At 40.3% G+C, this 15,212-nt stretch overlaps 1 protein-coding gene across 4 annotated transcripts in view; it reads left to right on the top strand.

The window, feature by feature from the left end:
• Window positions 1-9,127, top strand: part of KANK1 (KN motif and ankyrin repeat domains 1) — a 62,817-nt gene extending 53,690 nt beyond the window's left edge. For 3 of the 4 annotated variants that reach the window (XM_063129303.1, XM_063129301.1, XM_063129305.1), the window contains 5 exons: window positions 1,759-1,978; window positions 3,750-3,892; window positions 5,215-5,415; window positions 6,898-6,996; window positions 7,914-9,127. In XM_063129303.1, the coding sequence (XP_062985373.1) occupies window positions 1,759-1,978; window positions 3,750-3,892; window positions 5,215-5,415; window positions 6,898-6,996; window positions 7,914-7,979 (729 nt within the window). In that variant the 3' untranslated portion in view covers window positions 7,980-9,127. The remainder of the gene's footprint in view (window positions 1-1,758; window positions 1,979-3,749; window positions 3,893-5,214; window positions 5,416-6,897; window positions 6,997-7,913) is intronic. The other variant, XM_063129302.1, reaches the window with a different exon arrangement.
• Window positions 9,128-15,212: the final 6,085 nt, after the last annotated feature.

Raw genomic sequence — 15,212 nt, 5'->3', positions numbered from 1 at the left:
CTCTTACCAAACATAGCAAAAAATGTTCTTTCCAGCCTTTTTTGAAGTTGGCCTGAAGTATGCTTCTTGCTATGCAAACAAGCAGAAGCTGTTTGACTAATACTGTTCTTCGACCTCATGTGTTTTGAAATAATCTGCAAGTATTCCAAAGGTTAACACCAGCTCCTTGAATTGAACTTGGAAACAACCTGGCAGCCGGTGTAATTTGACACAGTCAGAATGCTATCTCTCACCAGCAACCTGACTGTTACATTTTGAACCAATTGCAGTTTCCAAATGCTGCTTAAAGGTAGGACACATTAGAGTAGTCTACGCTGGCGGTAACTAGGAAATGAATGATTGTGGCAAAATACACCTTTGTCAGGAACATTTGTAGCTGGCAAACCAGCCAAACCCAGAGAAAGATGCTCCTCACAACCAAGATACGCCTCACAACCCATGCCACCTGCACTTCTAGTCAGACTGCCAATTCAAAGAAGGGAGTTGCAACCCTGTCCAACAAGACCAGTGGCATGCCTAATCCCATATTGGGTAAACCATCTTGTCCAGATTATGTTTCAGCTTGTTTTGCCTCACCCAGTGCCTCACAGCTACCAGGCAGTGGTTTGATAGTGCTACTGCCGCCATAAAAATGAGAGATAGAGCTCGGTGTAATCTGCATAATGATGACTCTGCACCACAAATCCCTAGATGACCTCCCCAAACATTTTCATGTTCATCAGGAGTGGGGAATCTATAGCCCTCCAAATGTTATTGTACTACAACTGCCATCATCTTGACCATTGGTCTTGTTAGCTGGGGCTGATGGGAGCTGGAGTCCATCAACATCTAGAGGGCCAAAGGCTCCCCACACCTGATGTTGATGTTGAACAGGATGGGAGACAAGATGGAACCCTGCGGAACCCCATAGGTGGGACTGTACAAGAATTTTGTTTCAGTTCTCAAGTCATCAGAACTTGCCCCATTCGTAACTCCGAATGTAAACAGGAGGACAGTTTTTGAAAAACATTCATACATTCCTGAACTTGTGATTGCATTTTTTTAAAAAAGATAAGCATTTTCACTCTTTAGTCAGTGGAGGAAAGTGCGCACTTTCAAAAAATGTCCACAGAAAAGCACACTTTTAATGTTCAAAATACACACTTCTCCTGTTTGAACAAATGAAAATGGAAGCGAGGCGAACTGAGCTTTGAAGTGGAGTTTGTAGAATCTTGATAAACTCAGGCATCCCTGATGCTCCCATCCCTGGAGAGAGGTCAAGACAAGGAGCAGTAATCCTTCAGCACCACCTACTGGGTCCTGTCAGTAATGAGTGGAGCCTACTCAGTACAGTACCGCCCATCCACTTGAGACAGCCCAGGCGGGTATTATAGTCAGTGGTATCGAACGCCAAGAGATCCAGGCGAATCAACAGGGTCAGTCACCAGCATGCTATAATCAGAATGTCCTGGAGAACATTTGGTACAAAACTGTTTCAGGAGGGAGGTAAAATTCAAGCCTTACTAAAGTGCTGAACGTGCTTTGCATACAACGAATTATGCTCCTACAACACTTGAGAAACATAATAAATTAAAACAAAGAGGTAGAAATGAGTTCCAAATGGGGGGGGGGGATTTTTTCGTGTGTGTGATGGCTTAGGATATTTTGTCTACTTTTGATGTAAAGAAAGGACTGGTTTTCCTTTGATTTTGTTGGGGGACTGAAATCACTTATAAATAGAACATCTCTGAAAGCGGTGTATGTGTGTGCTTTTGGCAGCGATTTTGTTTAAACACCATCCAGCATGAGTGGTTTCGTGTGTCGAGCCAAAAGTCTGCCGTTCCTGCAATGGTTGGGGACTACATAACTGCTTTTGAAGAAGTTTCTCCTGCAGTTCTTAGACACGTCATCAACATGGCAGATGGAAATGGCAACACAGCTCTCCATTACAGCGTCTCCCACTCTAACTTTGAAATTGTGAAACTGCTTTTAGATGCAAGTAAGTTGGCTTTTCTGGTTTTTTGTGTGTGTCCATCTCCAGCTTAACTTCTGGGATGTTACAATGCAATAGGGGACATGTTTTAATATTTCTTTCTTTGTGTAGCCATCTTCCCTTCTGCAGCCAGCTTCTTAGATGTTAACTGCTCTCTAGTGTCCATGTTGTTCCTAACTTCTTCATTCCCAGGAAAATGCTTCACGTAGCCACTTCCTGAAGCTTTCTGAATCATCGTTGCAGTTTTGGCTTGAAATATTAGAGCTGTCCTTAGTGGGTGAATGGTGTTCTTGTAAGGGTTGCCTTCGAAAAATGCCCTTCATCACTTTGGATACAATTAAATGAGCTTTTAATGAAATAAATAGCTCAGACACTTGTTTTCGGAATGTCAAAATCACTACAGCTGGATATAAAGGGACCTAATTTATTTCATTTTTGTTTATCTGAGCTCAGTGTTCATAAGGGGAACACAGAGGTTCAAAATCTTTTACATCACTTTACAGGATTATTTCCCATATTTGAACCTGCGTACTGCTAGATACTTCAGTGATGATGGCCATATTGATTTAAAATTGAGATGACTTTCATTAGTATTATTTCAAGGCACAATACATATTTATTTATTTTTATTTTGAAACTTCAATGTTAAGTAGACTTTGACTTTTTCCACTTAAATATTTTGTTGGTAAATTAACCCCTTAAGGATGTGGTCTGCAATGGAAACTGGATTATAGCTATGGTTGACAGTTCAATGCAAATAATACTGGGATGTATCCAGTTGATGGAAGTCTATTTGATCCAGTGCAGGCTTCCATCAGCAGAACAGAAGGGAGGCAATTTCAACGATACCCCCTCTCCCCTGCAGCCAATTAGCTTAATTAACTACTCTTACTTTAGGGAGGAGGGTGTATGCATTTCTTTACCTCCAGTGTCCATTTTAGTTATAACGCCACTTGTGCGTACTTATCTTGGAAATAGCAGCCGTTTCATTTTGAAGTTTATTGCTGCTATTTTACTTTGCTGGATGTCTTATCGAAGTATGTGGTTTCCTTCCATCCAGATATTATTTTCAAATTAGCAGATGAATACATCCCAGACCTACTGGATAGCAAATTAGTAAACCCAGTGGTGGGCTCTTTTCAAGCACTTTTGGGAAAACATGTTGAAGTAATGAACAAAAGCAGGAGCTTCCTTGTTTTCTGGCGCTTCCTCAAAGGAATTGAATGCATTTGGTCCCAAATATGCACTGTGTAGTGAAGGAAGCCATTTAACTGGAAGCTTTAGAAATGTAAAATGTGTTCCTAAAATATATGTAGTGGTGTAAAAGAAAAATGCACAGGGGACAATGTTGTAATATTTCAACCATTATTTCACTGTTTTATATGATGCTTCCCTCTATAAATCTGAGGCTTTCCCACTGCATACCTGGAATTCTGACCAGAAGCTGCTGCGGCCTGCAGTTGTGTTCATAGAATTTTAAAACAAATGCCTTTAAGTTAACTGTCTTAGCAATTGCATGAAATATGGCATTGTGCCCTCTTTCCAGCTCTCCTGTCATGCATACAATAAAGAGAGAGTTGTTTCCTTTACTTGGCTCAGGAACCACCCCTGCCCCTCTTTTCCCCTTTGCAAGTTCCTCTGAATCATCTTCATTATGTAAGCAATTGCTGCATTTCCAAAAGACTGCTCTCATAACAGTTTATTCAGTTCTTTTGCACAATTGCTGCTTCTGAGCTTCCAACTTTCTCAAGAGATTCTCTCATCTATCCCTCTGCAGATGTCTGCAACGTAAATCACCAAAACAAGGCTGGCTATACCCCCATTATGTTGGCCGCTCTTGCAGCTGTAGAGGCTGAGAAAGACATGAGAATAGTGGAAGAGCTTTTTGCCTGTGGAGACGTGAATGCTAAAGCCAGTCAGGTTGGTACTACTGTGTTCATCTTTCGTCATTCAATACAATGATAGACATTCAGAGAAAATGGAGATCTGTGTTGTGTTCTGGTGTGGTTTGATGGATAGAGGGTGTGTGCTGCACCTAGATCTTTTCCCACAACCCTTCATTAGATGACTTCGAACAAACTACTTTTTTGCCTTAATGCCCCATTTTCAGGTTTCAAAAAGTAACAGGAACAATTTCCTGACCTGTGTACATTGCTGGTATGTTGTGATGACCTGACACTATTTTAGATCACTTAAATTATAATTTAATTATTATCAAATTCTGTGTGTTGTAGGAAGTGCCAGAAGCAAATAAGCCCCCTTTTTTACATATGCCCATACCTTTTTTAATTATTGCTTCTAATTAATGAAAGATGTAAGTTAAATGCAAATTCCTTTCACTGTTTCAAAATGTGTTGGAGGGGAAAGGGAACTAACTATAACTACTGAAATTGTTTATAAGTAAATTCATGCATGCTTAAATTTGTGCTTCACATTTTTGTGTTGATACTATTGGAGTTTGAGCTTCACTGCTAAAAAGCTATCCTAAAGGCAAGGGAAGTATAACATCTTTTAGATAAGTGGGCCTAGTGCCCTCGCTACATTCAGTTCAAACTTGACTATTTCTCTCCAGGATTAAACTCTGAACAAAATGTTAAAATCGCAAGCCATGCGTTGCAATTATTGGTTGGTGCCTATGATATTACCAAGAAGCCTTCTTCAATCCTCATTCTGCATTTTAAAGCAAGTTCTTTTTCAGTGAGGGAAAAATGAAGAGACATGCTTGAATATTCATATAATGCTTTTTATTTTTAAAAAGTAGATGGCCTGTCTGTGGAGTGGCAAAGCTTGCTGAGCCAGCATTTGATTCACTGGTGGGCATGTCTAGTATGTTAGTTGCAGAGCTTAGTGAAAGCTGTGCTTGCCCCCAGGATGAGCTCTTTGATGTTGTGTATGTCTTCACCCTAATAGGTTCAGATTTAAGAAAAAATGTTGACCTTCTTATTTTGTATGTGTGCATATAGATCAGCCTTCCCCAAACTGGTGTCTTCTAGATGTGTTGGACTGCAATAGCCATAATTCCCAGTCATCATCACCATGCTACCTGGGAATTACGGGAGTTCCAGTCCAACATATCTGGATGATACCAGGTTGGAGAAAGTTGATATAGATCCTGGTAATGTATTATGTTGAACTATATGTAGTAAGTAAAAGACTTCAGTCTGGGTAGGACTCACTTATGCTAATCCCTACTCCAGAGAATGGGCAGTAGGTATAATTTATGTTCTTTTCCATGCATGCAGGCTGGCCAGACTGCTCTGATGCTCGCTGTGAGCCATGGGCGAATAGATATGGTGAAAGCGCTGCTGGCTTGTGGTGCAGATGTCAACATTCAAGATGATGAGGGCTCCACTGCTTTGATGTGTGCGAGTGAGCATGGACACGTTGAGATCGTCAAACTTTTGCTGGCTCAACCTGGATGTAATGGTACCCTGGAGGACAATGTGAGTTACCCCCACAGACTATCAGCGCTTCAACAGATTGATTGGCTGAAATGTTTCTTAGGATAGAACAAGGGAGTTGGGAGAATTGGCCAAGTTTTAGAGTTCTGCAAAATCTAGCTGGCATTAAAGTGCCTGATTTCTGCTTAGTTGTAATTACACAAATATGGCTGGTGTTAGTAAAGGAGCTAGTGGGAGAGACAGTGTTCATGTCATCTAACCTAGGGTGGAATGGGTTGGTGGGTTAGTAACTGTGGCATACCACCTGTTTGTAATTTTCTCTTGGTCTTGGCAACCAAGGCCTAATGAATACATGTGTACACATATTGAGTTAGTATACTAATATTGGTTGTATCTCATTTATTTTAATCTACTCTAAGTAGGACTAACATTGGATGCAACTCATTGTTAGTAACTGCAGTTTCATCCCATTCTTTCCTAAAGGACTTGATTAATTGTTCACTTAGTTTGACAGATTCCATGCAGTAACTGTATTATTGGGCATTTCCTATGAATCATACTTGGATGCCAATAAAAAGCAATTCTAATATTCCTTGCCGTCCTGCTCTTAGTTATGTACACTTGTTGTTATGCCATGTTGCATGCCAATCCTTGCATGTATGATAATCATTTGTATGTTGCATACAGACATTACATTTTTTTAGGTGTACACCTAAAACCAAATGAAGGAAGAAGCCTCTCATTGCTTTGACTTTGGGGGAGTCTTGTCTTTTGTATGCAACTCTGCCTGAGAGCAGAGCCAATATCTGCTTAAGTTCTTTGATTACAAATGTTACTCTTGAAAATGAAAGGCTTTTAAAGATGAGCAGGGGTAGGATTAGCAACTGGCAAACACTGAAGCACACACTCCAAGAAATGTTTACTGTTGCTGAAATAAAGGTATATCCTTAAGCATTTCATGACAACAGTATCCTCCTTCAGTGGGGCACTAAATACATTCTTCCGCACTGTAATTCTGAGAAGTGCAGTCTTTGTTTTTTGTGTCAAGATTACACATGTAGGAAAACGTGCTCCTTGGGAGCATTTGAAATTTAAAACGTAGTTAACTTAATGGGAGCTATCGCAACTAATTCTCATATTTGATTAATATTTTTGTTTCCTCTCCGCATTTCTCCCCCTTTCACCTTCCTGAGCAATATAATTTTCTTTTCCCTGAAACAAAGTCACAGAAATATTTGTGTTCTTTGGATAATGGTATGCTCCGCAATAATCCAACTCCCTTGTTGAGAGAAATTATGAGGCCCCTGACAATTGAATTGCCTCATAAAACAGAAGCACAAAGCTTGTCACTTAATTATAATAAGTGAAATGTTTTTTTAAAAAATGGATTCTATACTGTTTTGGCTGGCTGAATAGCAGGACCTGCATTTCAGTACCTTTTATTATCTGAAGGCTGTTGTGTGTGTTTTTAAAAGCTCTAGATAGACATGGGGGCTTTATTTCTCTTTCCCTCTCTCCCCCAAGGATGGCAGCACAGCACTTTCAATAGCCCTTGAAGCAGGCCACAAGGACATTGCTGTTCTTCTCTATGCTCATGTAAACTTCTCCAAAACCCAGTCCCCGGTAAGTTAGATGGTTATATTCCACATATTGTTTTGGCGTTTGTGTGATCAGGATTGTTGAGAGGATTTCTGGGTCTTGGAGCAAATGTGAGTCGGGTCCCTCCCCAAGTTTAGAAACTGACTAGTGGTCACCTTGATGTGTGTCCTTCACTTTAGCCTTCTCCCTGCTGACACTGCATCCCTCATAATTCTTCAGAAACGTGGCAGAATTTATCTGCCACATTTTCTGGAACAAATCAGTAGAGTTAGATTGAGTCAAGCAAACCATTTTATATCATTGAACACATTTGGACTGTTGTGTACTGTGGGCACTCTCACAAATGGCTGTTATGATGGGCTTGCCAATTCACAATATGGCTGCCATGGAGGTCATGACTGGTCACAAAACACCCAATTGCCAGAAGGCAAACTTGTGAAACTAAAAGAAATACTATGAGACACTTTGCTTTGCAGTATCCCAGTCTTCCAGCAATTTTTAAAGGGGCAAGAAGCTTGGTGGGCACATAGAGAAGTGTCTGTAGGCACATTGGTGCTCATGGGCACCCCATTGGCAACTTGTATGCAGAAAATCAGATGCATGAGGAACGTATTTAGCCCTGTTTTGGGCCCTCTTGTCTCGAGGGTGAAGGTTATGTGGCTCTCCAATCTTTTTCGCTGCAAAAATACACCATTGTTCTTCTTTCCATCTTCCCCCACTTCTGGCAGCGTAGCTTCATTTGGGAAACATGTCCTATAGCCACCCTCTCATGAAAGCATTTGCTATGAGTTTCAATGCTCCAGGCTTGTACTATGTAGTTGGTGGAGCTGCACTGATCCTCAGTTCAATAGAAGTATTCAATAAGCTGATGGGGTCAGTGGCTTTCTGCACAAGCTTAATTATTTCCTATCTTTAATGGTCCTTTGCTTTTTCTTTTCCAGGGCACCCCAAGGCTTGGAAGGAAGCCATCCCCTGGGCCTACCCATAGAAGCCCGTTTGACTGCTAATGCACAAACATTTGTAAACTCTAATGTCACCTCTCCTAAGCTGCTAGTGGTTACTGTTCTACAGTGACAGATATTGAATGTAATTGTCTTGTGCCTGAGCACACCAGCAAACTGAAAGCCTAGAGCTAAAGATAGAGAAACGTTGACAGGAAAAAGGCTGCTAGGATGGCATCCTTGCTAACAACGTAACTAGGATCAGCGTTCACGGTGTGGCTGACAGATGGAATCTATTTTACATTGATCCCTATGGCTATTCATGTGTGCCTCCTCACTACACAGATCAGGCAGCCTTCTCCATGCTGCTGCAGGATCTTATAGGTTCACAACTAGTCATAGGACCACATCATGGCAAGTTGTTGGATGCAAGGCTTGCAGTATGGGGACAGTTGCCATAAAGGAATGATTATGTGTAGTCTCCCATGTGGCACCAGTAGGCTTTTGAGTCCTCCTTTTGCTCATCTTTTCAGCCTCCAGAAAATGGCATAAAGTCTTTGCTGTTGAATATATCCTTCTGTTACCTTACGTACAGTTTTAAGCTATCTGTCCAGTTACAATTGTGCTCCCCACCCCCAAAACAAATCTTTTTGGCTTTTTATAAAGGTATGTTCTTTACAGATATTTATATTTGCTACAGTTGGAATTGTTTGTTGGCAAGAACCCTTTTATAAATGTCATTCCAAAATGGTTTTGAGTCTTGTGTTAATGCTTATTTTAAACATGAAAAATGGCAATGGCTTACGTGGTTAGTTCTTTGGAATGCCAGCTGGTGGGTTGAGGGCTTAACAATAGAAGACATTAAGATGGCTTAACAATATGGCCTGAAACTTGTTATTAAATTGTTGCTGCCGATTTGTATAGCTTTTATATATAAAAGATTAAGTCAGTATTTTTGACACTTTTTATTCCATCTTAATTAAAATAATACTTTACACACAATTGTTACTAGATTTTTATTAACTGTCATCAACATGATCCGTGATATATATTGGAAGATGTTTATCCCTACTGGAATCAAATGTAGTTCTGGGCACGTATATATGGAATGCTTATTTCCTTGTCATGTTCACTTCAGTCATATGCATTTAAATGTTTGAAGTGCCTTAGACTCTTGCCATATTTTCAAAATAAAAAAATGATGTTATTTTATTCCTGCTTTTTGTGTTTTGTGAAACTGGAGAAGCAAGGATATACGGCTGCTTTATTTCCCTTAATTTTTCATGTATATTAATCTGTAGCACACTTATTACATCTTCATTACTCTTGAGTGCTAGAAACCTGAATTTAAAGGGAACAAATAAAACATGTTTCCATTCTAGAAGGACATGCCATAGAACCTCTATGATGTCACTCTTCTAGAAAGGAGAATTAGCTGCTAAATTAAAAAATAAAAGCTTTTCTTTGCACTAACTTGAGTTAATGTTAAAATACTTTCAGTAGCCATTACTTATATGTACTATTAATTTTCATGGATCTTTGTGAATATAGGCAAAAACAAAAAGAAAGATGGAGGTAGCAATAGGAAGTAGAGGGTGGGGAAAAGGATCAAAATGATACTCAAAAATCTTGATAGTTTGAAAAACTTTGATAATTTACAGTACTACTGAAAACTTAACTTAGAGCTCCATCACACCAGCGTTTTATCACACTTTCATCTAGTCTTGTTTAGCGTTTTGCTCTGGGACCCTCATACAACATCGTCCCTGTTGTCTCGCCTCTTCCCTTCCATTTTCCATGTTTTTCTGGGGTGGGGAAAATGAAGCATTTTTTTCTATACATGGGATAAAACTGCCCTTCTGTCTCTGTATATTGCTGTCCTTGCCTCCTTCTTGGGGGCGTGTGCATTGAAGGGCAGTCTTGCTGACAAAATAGGAGGGCGGGGCAGGTTAACAGTCCGTAGAACTGCTCAACTGGGAAGGAGAGAGCGAGGGTGTGTGAAGACCCCGCGCAGAAGGGAGCATAATCTCAACTCTAAAGGCAGAAATGGCACCCAGCCAATGAAACACTAAATTTCTAAAACGTTAGCTAAAACCAGAGGGGGGGGGAGGTTCCCATGCCCATCACAATGTCCATCAACCACAAGAACCAATGGACTGGAGGGGGAAGGAGAAGGGGACGAGGCGGGGAGGGTAGAAGAGCGAACAAGTGAAAAGAGATTTTTCCGATACAGTGGCGATACCAGGAAGGCACGTGAAAGGGACCAGCACTTCACACGCGAATGAAACGGAGGTGGAAACTGTGGGTCATACCTGGGGGGGAAAGTAGGTGTGATGGACCCCATAGACATTTTACAATGTTTGCAAAATACTGAAGAAAATAAGTAATATCTGATATCAACTGAGGAGTATCAGAGTGTTGTCATAAAATTTATTTATTTATTTATTTATTTATTTATTTATTTATTTATTACACTTCTATACCGCTCCCATAGCCAGGGCTCTCTGGGCGGTTTACAGAAATTCTAAAAATTGAGATAAAAACAAATATACAAAGTTTAAAACTCTAAAACACAGAACATTTTAGTCATGAGTATGTCATTTTGATTGTAATAGAATGGATTGGTTCACTCTTATCCAGAACTATTTTAGGCAATTACAATTATGATGATGATGATGTAATGGGGGGGAAACCTACCTTGAAATAAAATACTCAGAAATTAGTTTCAAGTACTTTAACATAAGACTTAAATAGTAACAAGCACAAAAGGACCTAACAGAGCAAAACTTACGTGTGTATGTGTGTGTGTGAGAGAGAGAGAGAGAGAGACAGAGATATCTGCAATGGAGCATCTGCCACCTCCAAAGCCGTGCCATTCCATAGTGGTTACCAGTGGGTGGAGGACAAGTTTTTGCTATTTTTAAAAAACGTTCCCCAACCTACTGAAACTAATGGGAGGGGATTAACTACACCAGACCCTGTACTGGTATAGTTATAGGGCTTGTTTGAGAATATGTTTGTGGAATGCAGGGACTTTGGATTTTCCATATCCACTACTTCTGACATATTCCAGAATGCTCCATTGTTAGCTGCTGTGTGTCTCCCAAGATGCTGTTCATATCCTCCCTTATCTTTGGTTTCTTAAAATATAACAAAGCATGGAACTATAGTAATGATGCTGCCATTTCACAGCGCGCTCTCTCATACACAACGAAATGGCAGGGGAGCACATAGAGCTACTTTGTGCAACCAAGACTATGTGACTATTAACACTTTTTTATGAGCACAGTCCCCTTAGATTTCATACAAAAGAAAACACAACTGAATGCCCCAGCTACATGGCAAAGAAGGGTAGAAAAGTATTTGCTCACAAGAATCTGAATGTCTTCGGGTCAAACTACACTATCAAAAGTAAAGCTGTGTCTTTTCTTTATTCAAAATTAAGTGAAGGGCACCCAATCCAGATCAGAACCCTAATGTTGGGGTAGTGGGGCTTTAATCCTTTACCCCTCTCATCACTATAGTATACATGGACAAAAGAAAAAAGAAAAAGAAAAAGTGATTCATTCAAACAGCAACATAAATTGCAGGTGGTGGCGGTGATGGCCAGTCCCAAGCAAGACGGGAATGAGGGTTGGGGCAAAGGGTTTTCACCCCCCAACCTGGAGTCCTAGTCTGGATCAGTTACCCACTGTTTAATTTTCAGTAATGCTGCTAGGTACATCTTTAAATGTGTTGTTTACTGTTGGATCTATTAAAGCAATTCTGTAATCTTATTGCATGGAGAGAGTCTGTGGCTCAGTGGTAGAGCACCTTCCTTGCATGCAGAGGACACCAGGTGGGGATATGTCAGAAGTAGTGGATCTGGAAAATCCAAGGCCCTGCATTCCCCAAACATATTCTCAATCCCCAACATCTCCAGGCAGGTTGGGAAAAATTCCTGCCTGAAGCCCTGAAGAGCCGCTGCCAGACAATGTTGACAACACTAGGCTTAGAAGGACAAATGACCTTGGCTCAGTATAAGGCAGCTTCATATATTGCTGAGCATATTCACAAGAGAAGGCAAAGTGAATGCAGCAGTGAAAAATACCCACAAGAATCTTTGGGGTTCCTTTGCCTACTAAAGCAGCAAGAGAAACTTACTCAGAATGCGGTGGACCAAGTAGTAAATTATTTGGTAAGCTAGTTATCCATATGGACTGTCAGGTGGTGAGGAGGATGTGTTACCACATTGTAAACACTGAGGGGAAGTCTGAAGAAGCAAGGAAATGGTAAGATTCTCCTAACCACTTGTCAGGACTATACACAGCTGGCTTACCAAGTAGGTGCATGTACTTTCATGGAAACTTACTCTATAGTAAATGGTTATCTGAATCCATCCTTAAGTAAGGATGATAAGAATTTCAGCGAAACAAGCATCTCCGTGCTGGTTCTCTATCAGATTACTTCAAAGTATAGGTTTTAGACCATCCTCTAACAAAACAGGTGCATGTGCACTATAATATAGTGGGAAGCCTAGCAGTATTTGGAAGAGGGGAAGCATTCTATTTTCTGCTTTACTGAGAAGCGTAGTTTTATTTAGAATAGATTTGTGGCCAGAAGCCACTTAGCTGAGCTTCCTGCCATACGGAAGTTGCTAATCATATGTTGGCCTCTTTGCTTATTGAGCATGGCAGCAATTTTCAAGCCTAACGATCATATAAAAAGCAGTTATTCAAGATTATAATGCAGAGACCTTACTAAACCGCATCTTCACCACATTGGAGGACTCTATAGTCATCAAATGTAAGTGATACAGCCCAGCTGCTGAACTATAAGGGCTGCCAGATAGCTGTTCTAAAATTGAGGAATACAGCCCAGAGTAGTGGTTAGAAATATTAGAGGGCTTGATTAAAATAATGGGTATCAGACAATCTTATTTGGAGCAGGATACTTGAATATAAACCTGTACCAAAGCTGTGGTACATAAGTTGTCCATTCCCCCCCCCCCCATGCCCAACATCTGCTTTTGAAATAATGTTTAGGTTTTGCCAAAATAAACCCTCATTTCAATTTGGTGGCTTGTCTGGAAGTTCAAGTAGCGTGTCAAAAGGCTAATGATCTGTCTCAGGATGGGCAACTTGTGGCCCTCCAGATGTTTTGGCCTGCAACTCCCGTTTTCCCTAGCCAGCATAACTAATGGTGAGGGAGTGTAGGCCAAAACATCTGGAGGGCCACAAGTTGCCCCCACCTGGCGTCTGCAGAAGTATATGTCCTTAGTATTAATTTAGTGATCCTTCAAATCTTGATATTTGATACTACAGTAAAACTTCAGCTGCTACTGCTGTGTCTGTCACACCAAATATACATATATAACAAGTAATTCAAATTCAGCTGTCCATGCTTTTCTGCAAAATCCTGCTTGCATTATATTGTCAGTGACCAATAACACTTCCATACAGAGTAGTAGTTCCATGTATGCAGCCATACAAAATGGGTTTAAGTGTGCTTTGTTGAAAAGATGAAGGCAATATTTCTAGAATCCTAGTAAGACATAGATCTGATGCTAAATCAGTGCTGCATTTAACATTCATTGGGCAAGTAGTGTTGCTCAGTGGACAGAAGAATTGGCTGTATCTGATCAAATCATTGCATAGTTATGAGGATTTCTGATGCAGACTTAAGCAGGCGAGTATATCTGCCTATCTACCTCACAAATTCCTTGTCAGGTGAAATGTTGAGAGATAGCTACAGTTTTACATATCCTGAAAAGTGCTTAGAAATCATAATTAATATTTTGTATTAATATAGTCCGTTTACAACTTACACAGCTGAAAAAGTATAATGCTGGCAAGCGATTTGTGTCAGATGGAATGCTTAAAGTGCAGTGAGAGGAGACCAAGTGAAGCCCATAACCACAATCTTTCTGTCCTCAACTGTACAGTGGTGGAGTAGATAAAAGCTGGACTACTGGAAAACAGGGGAGTTCTGGTAAAATGTGTTGAGGGGCGTTGGTGCACATCTGCAATATAACTTTTAAAAATTCTGAGTTGTTGTTCTGTGTATACATACAATTACAGTAACACACAGCAGTAGCCATTTCCCCAAGGAGAAGGGAGACCCCTGCTGGTAGAATATACCAAAAACAGGGCATTAGCAATCCTGCATTTTGAAAGAAGCAGCATTCATATGAATACATATTTTCTGATAGTCATATTGTTGGTTGGTGTGCATTACTATGCATAGAGACAACTGCTGCCTATCTCTCTCATAATGTCAGGACAAAAAAAACCAAAAAACAATTTTGGACCTGGAGTAAGTGCTGCAAAAAACAAACTCTAGATCAGCCTTGCTCAACCTGGAGTCATCCAGATGTTTTGGGCTACACTTCTCAGCGTTACTGGCCATTGGTTGTGCTGGTTTAGGCTGATGGAGTTGAAGTCCAAAACATTTGAGGGCACCCGGTTGGGAAGACTGACCTGGGTCTAGATCCAGGTAACGTCATCCATGTCCCTGCCTGGCTCTTTGCCACTAGTATATCTAACTACATACAGCTGTGGTACAAGCGCTGCTTCTGGGTTATTATTTGAAAGCAAGTTGGTTGCTAGTTTTGCTGATTTTGCTTCCTCTTTAAAAACAAAAAACACCATATAATCCAACGATTTGTTCTGAGCGTGACGACTTTATGGCGCTCTTACCACAACGGCTCAGCCTTTGTCATCTGGCCACACCTTTCACACACTTTTTTAAAATAGGCTATTTATAGGCCACCTCTACTTTCAGCTGTTTTAATGATTTTCTGTGTTTGATTTGATGTAGGCTCATCTGAAAAGCTTAAAATTTTCTTTCAACTGAGGAATTGGGTCCATATGTACAAGTAAGAGTACATGTATGCATGCTAACCTTTTACTTATTTGTGTATATTTAGATCCAATGGATTTAGGGCAGCTAAGAGTGGACTATTATCTTTGTCAATATTATGTTGTATCCCATATTCTTACATCTGTGTATAATGTGCTTCTATAGTAATTTCTGTCAATCCAGGTTGTTCATCTTAATGGGATACAGCAGGTAATGTCTTGGTGTATGCCTGGCCTCATCTGTATTCAGGCAGGACCTGCTTTGTGCTTAAACATTTGTGTGCATGTAGACCAACAGGACAAAACTACTCTCCCAGGAGTGTATTAGAAGAAAGTAATGCTGGTTAAAATGTACATTCCTTGCCCTCTAGAGCACATCCATTCTAAGGCAGATGGCATGCTGGTACATTAATACCCATTTAGGCAATCGTTAAAAAAAGGCATAATTTGAGAGAAGCAA

Source organism: Elgaria multicarinata, chromosome 6 (genome assembly GCF_023053635.1).
Source record: "Elgaria multicarinata webbii isolate HBS135686 ecotype San Diego chromosome 6, rElgMul1.1.pri, whole genome shotgun sequence".
In the NCBI taxonomy this organism is placed as follows: domain Eukaryota; kingdom Metazoa; phylum Chordata; class Lepidosauria; order Squamata; family Anguidae; genus Elgaria; species Elgaria multicarinata.
The sequence above is the reverse complement of the archived record's forward strand: the minus strand, read 5'-3'. Positions and strand labels throughout refer to the sequence as shown.